Here is an 11,781-nt window from a genome sequence, read left to right on the forward strand (position 1 = left end):
GGGGGGTGTGGGGATTGTGCGGGGGTGTCGGCGGGGCGTGGGGATTGTGCAGGGGGGGCATGGGCATTGTGCAGGGGGGGGTTGGGGATTGTGCAGGGGGGGCTTGGGGATTGTGCGGGGGGCATCGGGGGGGCGTGGGGATTGAGCAGGGGGTGCGGAGGGGGTGTCGGGGGGGCGTGGGGATTGTGCAGGGGGCGTCGGGGGGCGTGGGGATTGTGCAGGGGGTGCGCGGGGGGTGTCGGGGGGGCGTGGGGATTGTGCGGGGGGCGTCGGGGGGGCGTGGGGATTGTGCGGAGGGCGTGGGGATTGTGCGGGGGGGTGTCAGGGGGGGGGCGTGGGGATTGTGCGGGGGGGGCGTCGGGATTTTGCGGAGGGCGTGGGGATTGTGCGGGGCGGGTGTCGGGGGGGGCGTGGGGATTGTGCAGGGGGCGTGGGGATTGTGCGGGGGGGTGTCGGGGGGGCGTGGGGATTGTGCGGGGGGGCGTGGGGATTGTGCGGGGGGGTGTCGGGGGGGCGTGGGGATTGTGCGGGGGGGCGTGGGGATTGTGCGGGGGGGCGTGGGGATTGTGCGGGGGGGCGTGGGGATTGTGCGGGGGGGCGTGGGGATTGTGCGGGGGGGCGTGGGGATTGTGCGGGGGGGCGTGGGGATTGTGCGGGGGGCGTCGGGGGGGCGTGGGGATTGTGCGGGGGGCGTGGGGATTGTGCGGGGGGCGTCGGGGGGGCGTGGGGATTGTGCGGGGGGCGTGGGGATTGTGCGGGGGGCGTCGGGGGGGCGTGGGGATTGTGCGGGGGGCGTCGGGGGGGCGTGGGGATTGTGCGGGGGGGTGTCGGGGGGGCGTGGGGATTGTGCGGGGGGGGGCGTCGGGATTTTGCGGAGGGCGTGGGGATTGTGCAGGGCGGGTGTCGGGGGGGGGCGTGGGGATTGTGCAGGGGGGCGTGGGGATTGTGCAGGGCGGGTGTCGGGGGGGGGCGTGGGGATTGTGCGGGGGGGCGTGGGGATTGTGCGGGGGGGCGTGGGGATTGTGCAGGGGGGCGTGGGGATTGTGCGGGGGGCGTCGGGGGCGCGTGGGGATTGTGCGGGGGGCGTCGGGGGTGCGTGGGGATTGTGCGGGGGGCGTCGGGGGGGCGTGGGGATTGTGCGGGGGGCGTCGGGGGGGCGTGGGGATTGTGCGGGGGGCGTCGGGGGGGCGTGGGGATTGTGCGGGGGGGCGTGGGGATTGTGCGGGGGGCGTCGGGGGTGCGTGGGGATTGTGCGGGGGTTGTCAGTGTTGGGGGGCGTGTGGTGTGCGGGGGCCGAGGTGTGTATTGAGCGAGGGAGAGAGGGAAGCGCTGTATCTCTGGGCATTGCCTGCTGCCGGATGTTCTGAGTTGCTGAATAGCAATGCTTGGAGCTGAAATGGGGATGCAGGGTGTTTCCCTGCAGTGGCCTACTGAGGGTGGGCAGGGGAACAGAGCTGGATGGTGTGTGTCGGGGGGAAACACTGGAAAGTCTGGGACTGACTTTCCTTTTCCAGCACGCTGTAACTTTAAGATGTTGGCCCAGGAGGAAGTGTTTGAGACAGCCATCATGGGCAAGGCCTCCTTCCTGAAGCACAATTCCACCGTCAGAGGAAGCCAAGCTGAAATGTTTCTCGAGGCTAAATGCTACACAAAAGGCAGCCTGTTGCTGTAACAGGCAGTTGGATGAGAGGCTTGTGTGGTCTGTTACATACTGCATTAGTGCATTCCCTCTCTGTTCAGAAATGTCAGCCAAACTTAAAATGATTGGTTCTGGACAAGCCGGAGTCTTTCATCTGAGCAGCTTGCTTTACTTTATTACTGGGTTCTGAAATGTCTTTTTATGAATTTAACTTGCGTTGAATTTACAGTACAAACTAGGCCATTTGGCCCAACAATTGTGTGCTGGTCACTAGGGTCCACATTACCACCTCCCAGTCTCACCTCAACTCGTTCCATTAGTCTGTGCACCTCTTGTTTTCTGTCTCATGTGTTTATCCAGCTCCCCTTCAAATATAACCATATTTATCACCCTGATCGCATCCTTTGGGAGCGAGTTCCACATTCTCCCTACTCACTGGGGAAAGAGGTTCCTCCTGAATTCCTGCATGGTTTTGTAAGGGGTATATCTCATAAGGGGACTTGAACTCAAATCCCCAGTGCATTAGTCTCAGCCTTTGGGTTGCCAGTGACATTATCGCCCAGCCACTGTCTCAGCAAATTGAAGTGTAGGGGGAGCTTTGCCCTGTATCTAACCCTATGCTGTCTCTGTCCAGGGGCTGTACAATGCAGACAGTGTCAAGGGAGCTTTGCCCTGTATCGAACCCAGTGCAGTCCCTGTCCTGGGAGTGTTTGATGTGGGGACAGTGTAGAGTGAGCATTATTTTCAGTTTAAAAGAGTAGAGGAACATTTATTCTTTCTAAACCCTATGCTGTTCCTGTCCTGTGTGTGTTTGATGCTGTCATTGTGTTCATCTGTTATAGAGCCATAGAGGTGTAAAGCACAGAAACAGACCCGTCGGTCTAACTCGTCCATGCTGAAGAATATCCTTAAAAAAATTATCTAGTCCCATTTGCCAGCATTTTGGCCCATATCCCTCTAAACCCTTCCTATCTATGTACCCATCCAGATGCCTTTTAAATCTTGTAATTGTACCAGCCCCCACCACTTCCTCTGGCAGCTCATTCCATGTGTGAAAAAGGAAGGTTTAACAGTTCATTGATAACAAGGTGTGGGGCTGAATGAACACAGCAGGCCAAGCAGCATCAGAGGAGTCGGAAAGCTGGCATTTCGGGCCTAGACCCTTCTTCAGAAATGGGGGAGGGGAAGGAGGTTCTGAAATAAACAGGGAGCTAATCCTCCCTATTTATTTCAGAATCCCTGCCCCGTTTCTGAAGAAGGGTCTTGACCTGAAATGCCAGCTTTCCGACTCCTCTGATGCTGCTTGGCCTGCTGTGTTCATTCAGCCCCACACCTTGTTATCTCAGATTCTCCAGCATCGGCAGTTCCCGCTAGCTCTTCAACAGCTCATTCCCTGGTTGACAGTTTTGCTGGTAAGACCAGTGTCAACCCGCCCTGCCACACACACTCTCTCTCGCACACACGTGCACACGCACACACACGTGGATGCGCTCACGCACACACACACACGCACACACACACACACTGGTAAGCCACTACTTCCAATCTGAATGAATGGTGTGCTGGGCTATGTCAGAGGGCAGGGGAAAGTTAACTGCATTGCTGTGTGACTCGCGTGCTGGCCAGGCTGGTTCAGGATGGCAGATTTAAAGGACATGGCATTTTCCAACCAGCCAAAAGTGAAATGGTCACCATTATTCATTTTAGCTGTGTATTCCCGATTTGTTTGTTCAATAGAATTTGAATTTCCCAGCAGCTGTAGTGGGATTTGAACTTGTCCCGGGATTATCAGTCCAAGATTGCTACTCCAGTAACACAGTGCCTATGACTCCTAACCACTGTTAAAGGGAACTTTAGTTTTCACGGTGGTGTTTTGTTGAACTTTGTTCATCCTTCCTGTTTCTTTGGACAGCTCTCTGTGCTTTGAGTTCTGGCTGGTGTCACTTTAGAAGACTGTTCCTTGTTCATTGCCTCCTAACTCCTGCTGTCCCAGTATGCCTGTGCCTGGTGTGCTCAAATTAGCCACTGAGCTGCTGAAACTCTGAGAGATCTTCACCACATTCCTGGCATTCTGGCTGTCTCCCTATCTCCCTGCCCTTACCCTCTTCAATGACATCTCCGACCTCTCTGAAGTTTTTTTTTAGTGGAAAGAGTTGAAAGTTAAAGTGGTGTTTTGTTCCAGTGTTCCTGGCAGCTATTAAACTCATCAGCAGTGTATCAGGGAGCGAGAGGGGAGGACGAAAGACTGGCATTCGTATAATCACTTTTTAATATTCTCGGGGCATTCCCAAAAGCACCTTACAGCCCATTAAGCATTTTATGAAATGTCACTCAACAGTTGTGATGATGAATCACTGGTGTCAAAAAGCTAACTCTGCTTTCTCCCCACAGCTGCTGCAGGACCTGCTGAGTTTCTCCAGCAATTTCAGTCTTTGTTGCCAAATGGAAAAGGGCAGGTATAGAAACCAGAGTGGAGGACTGTGAAACATTAGAAGAAATTAACCTCGAGTGAGGAAGAGGAGGTGATAACAGCTTTAACACCCTTAAAACTGAATATATCTGCAGGCTGTATCCAAATCCCAATCAGTATAAGCTATTGAGGGATGCAAGGGAGGAGATATAAGACAATACAATGCAATACAGTACAGGAAAGGGCCTTCAGCCCACCAAGCCTGCGTCAGTTCTAACCCTTATTTACCCATGTTCGGTTTTCATCCCTCTGTTCGCTTCCCATTCATATGTCTGTCGAGGTACACCTTAAACGTTGCTAACATGCCACTGGCAGTGCATTCCAGGCACCCCCACCCTCTGTGTGAAACATTTTCCCCGCATATCCTCCCCTAAACCTTCCCCTTCTCACCTTGAACCTGTATCCTCATGACCGTTCCACCCTGGGAAAACGCCTCTGACTATACACCCTTTCTACGCTTCTCATAATTTTATAGATTTCTATCTGGTCGCTCCTCAGACTCCATCTTTCCAGTGAAAACAATCCGAGTTTATCCAACCTCTCCTCATACCTAAAACCTTCCAGACCAGGCAACATCCTGGTAAGCCTTCTCTGCACCCTCTCCAAATCGTCCATGTCATTCTGGTAGTGTGGTAACCAGAACTGCATGCAATGTTCCAAATGTGGCCTAACTGAAGTTTTACACAGCTGTATAGATATGGGGGCCCTGGCTGTCATTATCAAATCCTGTCTGGCCGCAGGTGAGACACCAGATTGGAGGACTGCAAATATTGCCCCGTCCCTTAAAAATAAAAGGGAGAAAGAGATAGACTGGGAAGTTAATAGCCAGTTGTTTTAATGGCTGGTTTGTGATGCAGAGTGATGCCAACAGTGTGGGTCCAGTTCCTGCTCCAACAGAGGTTACCATGAAGGACTCTCCTTCTCAACCTCTCCCTGCACCTGAGGCACGATGATTCTCAGGTTAAACCACCATCAGTCATCTCTCTGGAGCAAGACAGCAGCCCTATGGTCCTCTGGCACTATGGTGTCTTTTCCTTGTATAAGACCATAAGACATAGGAGTGGAAGTAAGGCCATTCGGTCCATCGAGTCCACTCTGCCATTTAAATCATGGCTGATGGGCATTTCAACGCCACTTCCCTGCACTCTCCCCTTAGCCCTTGATTCCTTGCATAAGACCATCTGCCCAGTGGTGGTGAAGTTATTAGAAAAATTCTGAGGGATAGAATGTGTCTGCGCTTGGGGATTAATCAGGGATAGTCGGTATGGATTTATGTGGAAAAGTCACGTTTAACAAAGTTGAATTTTTTTGTGGAGGTAACCAGGAGTGTTGATGAGGGCAAGATATTTGATGTGGTTTACATGGACTTTAGCAAGGCTTTTGATCAGACCCCTCACGGTAGACTGGTCGAGAAAGTAAGGGACCATTGGTTCTGAGGCAGAGTGACACATTGACTCTGAAATTGGGTGACAGGCAGGAAGTGGAGGGCAAGGGTGGAAGGGTGTTTCTGTGACTAGAAGTACGTTTGCAATGGGGTTCTCTAGGCTCTGGTGCCCGGACCTCTGCATTTGGGGTCTACATTAATGATTTAGAATTAAATGGAGAGGGGTATGATCGAGAAATTTGTAGTTGCCACAAAATATGATTGGTGATACGTAGTGAGGAGGATAGCTGTGAACCTCAGGAGAATATTGAAAGATTGGTCAGCTGGGCACAGCAGTGGCAAATGAAATACAACCTTGAAAAAGCGAGATAATGCATTTGGGGAGGGTTGACAAGGTGAGGTATTACACTGTGAATGGTAGGACCCAGGAAAGTGCTGAAGATCAGAGGGAGCTTGGTGCATATTCACAGATCCCTGAAGGTACAGGGTAGGTATATAACATGGTTAAGAAGGCATGAAATATAAGAGCAGGTAGATTATGCTGGAACTGTATAAAATACTAGTTAGACCACAACTGGAATACTGTGTGCACTTCTGGAGGGATGTATTTGAACTAGAGAGTGTACAGAGGAGATTACCAGGATCCTGACTGAGCTCTGAGGACAGATTGGACAGACTGGGGTTGTTTTCCTTGGAGCAGTGAAGATGACAGAGACCTGATAGAGGGGTATAATAAGGGGAATAGGCAGAGTGCATAGGAAGGCAGCTTTTCAATTAGTGGATGGGTCAATAGCCAGAGGGCATCCATTTAAGGTAAGAAAGCTGAAAGTTGATCAAACTGTTCTCACTCAGAGGGTGGTGGGAATCTGGAATTGGCAGAATGGGTGGGTAAGTCAGAAACTCTAGTAACGTGGAAGCAGTATGTAGGTGTTCACTGCCTTGGTCGTATTCTCAAGGGCCATGGATGAAAATCTGGAAAATGGGATTAGCATAGTCAGAACTTTGTTGACTGATGCTGACGTGATCAGCCAATTGGCCTCTTTCTGTGCTGTAAAAGCCCATCTAGGAAGTGTGCGTTTTTGTGCTCAGTCATGGTCAGCAATATCGTAGTCTTGTATCATTCCCTGCTAGTTGATGAAATACTTTTGAGGTACAGCCCCTGTTGTAATTGTATCAGGGATTGCCATGGTTGGTTCATTTTTACAAAGCAGTGTGTTGTGGGAACCTAACGGGTGGAAGGGAAAATTAGCTGAAATTGAGATGGCCCATTCCCACTTCTGCCATCTTTACCCAGCCTGGCCACGTTACTTTAAACTCACAGCACAGTGGCTGGCTCTCAGCTACCCTCCGAAATGGCCCAGGCAGGATGTCCAAGACCTGAGGAGCAGGTTTTGTGAAGAAAAGCTGTGGAGGTTCCTTCTAGAAACAATGTCAAGTCTCCTCCACGTTGGGGAAAATGAAGCATAGACTGGGGTGAATGCTTTGCAGTGCACCTGCCTTCTGTCGACGGAAAAGACCCTGAGCTTCCAGTTACCTGCCACAGTGTTCCCTGGCCAACATCTCTGTTTCAGGCTCGCTGCAGTGTTCAAGCTGGGAGAACAGCACCTCATTTTGTGCTTGAGGACCTTGTAGCCTTCTGGACTCAGTACTGAGTTCAATCATTTTAGGGCCGGAGCACCTTCTCCAGTGTTCTTACCCCATCCCCCACGTCATCACATGGGCTTCAAGCCAACCAACCCATTGTCAGCCACGAATAGTCCCTGTCAGCAACTATTCACTCTCCAAGGCTGATCGTTATCCACTCCTTTATCTGCCCAACTGTTTTTCAGTCTCTTTGGGCTCTATCCCAATCTGTCATTTACTCCTCTCCTCTTCACCCACCCTGTCTTCCGCATAAATACTAACGTTTTTCTAGCTATCATCAATCAGTTCAGAGGAAAGACCCCGAAATGTTAACTCTGATTTCTGCCCACCGATACTGCCAGACCTTTTCCAGCAACTGCTTTTGCTTCCAGCATCTGCAGTTGTTCTGTTTTTTTTTTATTTGTTGGCTCAAAACCGTGAGCAGTTTTGATAGAGTGGATGAGGAGAAAGCATTTGCAGTGGCAGGGAGATCAGTAACTGGAAGACTATGATTGTGATAACTGACTCTAAAGCCTGGCATGACTTTTCTGACTTTTTTATGCAGCCACGTGTTTAGATTGCAGAACTGTGCTACCTGAAAGAGTGGCAGAAGCAGATATAAAAACAACGCCCCAAATTGAACGGAAAACCATGAGGGCGGAGGGAGCAGTGTAACAGTCATTAGACTAGTAATCCAGAGACTATAAAGTTCTGGGGATGTGGGTTCCAATTCTAACAGGGTGGACGAAACCAACATTAGTCTTAACAGCAACCAGGGAACATTGTTGTATCAGAGATAACCGGGAACTGCAGATGCTGGAGAATCCGAGATAACAAAGTGTGGGGCTGGATGAACACAGCAGGCCAGGCAGCATCAAAGGAGCGCAGAAGCTGACATTTTGGGCCAAGACCTTGGGTCTAGGGTCTAGTCCCGAAACGTCAGCTTTCGTGCTCCTAAGATGCTGCCTGGTCTGCTGTGTTCACCTAGCTCCACACTTTGTTGCTTGTTTTAAAAACCCGTCTGGTTAGAATGTCCTTTTAAGGCAGGAAAACTGCCATCCTTACCTGCTGTAAATAACAAAAGCTGCATGAGAATCCACATCTGCAGCAAAGTGGCTGACTGTGTTAACTGCCCTCCGAAAGGATTGAGCAAGGTCCTCTGTTCAGGAGCAATTAGGGATGGGCAATAGATGCAGCTCTCATCGGCGACAGCCACTTCCGTGAAAGATTAACTTCTTTAAAAAAACGTGAAATGCCTGGATTTTGACACATGGAGGAGGAAATGTGCATATGCGCAACAAGGAGAAGGTAGCTCAGACAGTAAAACAAATTTCTGGAAAAGCTCAGCAAGCCTGGCAGCATCTGTTGGGGGGGAGGAGGGGGCCGGAGAGAGAGAGAGAGAAATCAGAGGTAACGTTTTGGGTCTTCTGGTTTTTATTTAGAAGATAGCTCAGAGCAAGTAACAAGTTGTATCGACCAAGTAACGAAGGATGATTTTGAGATTCGAGGGACAAGAGGTTGCAATGATGATGTACCTTCTAACGTGGTATAACAAAGGGACTTCAGGAGAGCAGTTATCAAACACAATTTAATGTCAAGACGTGGTAGATAAGCAGCAACTGGAAGTGGATGAACTCTTGGTCAAAGCAGTTGGAACTGAGGAGCGTCTTAAAGGAGCAGAGGAGAGGTTAATGGAGGGAATTCCGGAGCCTAGGAGCCACACAGCTGAAGGCCTGGCTACCAACAGAGGGAGGGGTGAAAGAATGGAGGAAGGCAATACCCTGGGGAGGGTGGGAGGGTTGGAGGAGGGTCAGGCATCTTGTCAATGCCGCAGCTGTATAGGGTGTTGTTGGCACTGGAGCGGGTGTGGAGGAGGTTTACTGGGTTGGTTCCAAAGATGAGATGAGATTGACTACACTGGGGCTATACTCACTGGAATTTAGAAGAATGAGGAGGGACCTTATAGAAACATATAAAATTACGAAGGGAAGAGATATGATAGAAGCAGGGAGGCTGTTTCCACTGGCAGATGAAACTGGACCGGAGGGCACAGCCTCAAACTAAGGGGGAACAGCTTTAGAACTGAATTGAGGAGGAACTTCTTCACCCAGAGGGTTGTGAATCTGTGCAATTCCCTGCCCAGTAAAGCAGTTCAAGCTTCCTCGTTGGATTTTTTTTAAGGCAAAGATAGATTTTTGAGCAGTAAAGGCATTTAATGGTGAGCAGGTGGGTAGGTGGAGCTGCTAAAATATCAGCCATGATGGTATTGAATGGTGGAGTGGGCTCGATGGGCATGATGACCCACTCCTGGCCCTGGTTCTTGTGTTCTTAATCCACGTGGTTAATGCAGGAGAACACTCCTCCATCTTCCTTCCTATGGCCTGATGTGTCTCTCTTGTTTTTTCTTTCCAGTGCCTTGAAAAATTTCCAGTCATCCAGCACTTCAAATTCGGCAGCTTGCTCACCATCAACCCAGTGGGATCCTGAGCTGAAGGACACGGTGGGCCCCAGAAATGTGGGCAGCCAGGAGCCGACTTACCCCATCAGCTGCAAACAAACAAACTTCCACCAAACAAAGACCCGTGACTACTTTATTTTTCCCTTTTTTAATAAGATTTGTTTTCTCTCTTGGTTTAGTTTTCAAGTTCGGACATGGCATATCTCTGGAGTGAAATGGCGTGGATTTTTAATTAGGCGGGGGCAGCTTGCGCTACCTGGGTGCAAACGGGCATTGAGTCTACTGCCACGGTTACATTACTGCTCTCTCCGATGCAGATCTGCCTCTCGGTCATGACGATAGAAGCCAACCTGATAACATGCTTTTCGATTCCTGCTGTTGTCCAGGCATTGCCTGCTGCTGTGATATCTCCATCGTGCTTTTCTGCATCTTGTGGTCTGTCCCCTTTCCATTCAGCCAGTGTCAGAGTTCATAGTCCCCTGCACTTGGTTTGAAAATCGCTACGTCCCTAAACCGCCCCCACCCACCATCCAGTTTAAGTTTAGATTAAAAATTCAAGAAAAATTAGACCTTCTGCATCCGACTATAAAACAGTTCGAAAAGAGCTCAACCCTTTGGCACGGCTGGGTAAAAGAAATGTTTAACAAAATAGTGTTAAAATCTAGAGAATGTGCCTTTGATCCATCAGGAAAGGACTAGAGCAAATTAAATCCACCAGGTGGCATTTTAATTTTGAAGGAATGGTTTTGGATATTTGCCTAAAATGGTGTGCTTCCTTGGTCCAAGGTTGTTCTCTGTTCTCTCTCCCAAGTGCTGCAGCCCTGAGTCAGAGAGAATGGAGGCTTTTAATAAAATAATTCACGCTATTAAAAGTAGAGGTTTCATTTTAATGCAAAGTGGCGCTGTTCTTTGAAGCAGGAAGCTATTTTGCCTTGCTACATCAGCCTCCCCCCTCTACCCATATCCTCCACTCAGCACCCACTACATCATTTCTGTGGGTTTGGAGTGTTGGCTTTTTAAATAAGTGAACCATCGCCCAAACTTGCCATCTCCTCAATGTGTTGGATTTATTCACAGTCTGCCATTCCTCTTTAATCAGTAAATCAACAGCTTCGTGACAAAGTATTAGGCAATGCAGTATTTAAAGGACTTTGAGAATGCCGGCCCTTTTACAGTGTGTTTGCGTGTGTCTCAATGCAGGAACACCCAGAGGGCTCTGCCTGGAATGCTTATCAATGACGTTTAAACCCCTCACTGGAACCCACTCCTGTGATGTTATAAGCATCTAATTAAAGAAAAAGCATTAAAGAGACTGTGGTTTCTCCAAAAGAAATGAACTGTTTGGGGAACCTTTCTTTCTGCACGTCTCTCCCAATTCTGCACGTGAGAAATGCTTGGCAGATTTTAGGTGCAATCAGGTTCGATCCCTGGTCTGTGCTGGGGCGAGTGAGTGAGAATCAATGCAGTTGGCCTTAATTCCCTCAGGCCGAGGGAATGGACAGTGGATCTGGGCTAATGTTGAATTATTCAGTATGGGTAACTGTTCCATTTACTGAAGGTTCAAAGACTAGTCAAAGGACTAATTAAGGATAGTCAACTTGGCTTTGTCTGTGGGAAATTGTATCTCAATAACTTGATTGAGTTTTTGAGGAAGTAACGAAGAGGGTTGATGAGTGCAGAGTGATGTACATGACCTGTGTGGACCTCGGTAAGGTGTTCGACGAGGTTCCTCGGGGTAGGCTGGGTTCTTTTTTAATAGAATCCCTACAGTGTGGAAACAGGCCATGGAGTTACAGAGAGAGACTGAACAAGTTGGGGCTATTTTCCCTGGAGCATCATAGGCTGAGGACTGACATTATAGAGGTTTAAAGAATCATGAGAGGCATGGATAGGGTGAATAGACAAGGTGTTTGTGCCAGGGGTAGGCGAGTCAACAACTGGGGGCGGGGGGGACGCGATAGGTTTAAGGTGAGAGGGAAAAGATTTAAAAAGCACCTGAGGGCCAACTTTTCCACACAGAGGGTGCTGCATGTATGGAATGAGCTGCCAGAGGAAGTGGTGGAGCCTGGTACAAATACAGCATTTAATCTGGATGGGTACATGAATAGCAAGGGTTTGGAGGGATATGGGCTAAATGCTGGCAAATGGGACTGTATGAATTGAGGATATCTGGTCGGTAAGGATGAGTTGGACTGAGGATCTGTATA

The 11,781-nt window shown here is 49.7% G+C and overlaps 1 protein-coding gene across 1 annotated transcript in view; it reads left to right on the forward strand.

Annotated features, from left to right (window-relative positions):
• The window catches only part of ptpa (protein phosphatase 2 phosphatase activator), a 52,511-nt gene extending 41,600 nt beyond the window's left edge, over positions 1 to 10,911 (forward strand). Inside the window, exon 10 of the mRNA XM_059638291.1 lies at positions 9,529 to 10,911. Within this exon, the coding sequence (XP_059494274.1) occupies positions 9,529 to 9,603 (75 nt within the window). The 3' untranslated portion in view covers positions 9,604 to 10,911. The remainder of the gene's footprint in view (positions 1 to 9,528) is intronic.
• The last annotated feature ends 870 nt before the right edge of the window (positions 10,912 to 11,781 follow it).

The sequence above is a fragment of the Stegostoma tigrinum genome, chromosome 29 (assembly GCF_030684315.1).
Source record: "Stegostoma tigrinum isolate sSteTig4 chromosome 29, sSteTig4.hap1, whole genome shotgun sequence".
Taxonomy (NCBI): Eukaryota; Metazoa; Chordata; class Chondrichthyes; order Orectolobiformes; family Stegostomatidae; genus Stegostoma; species Stegostoma tigrinum.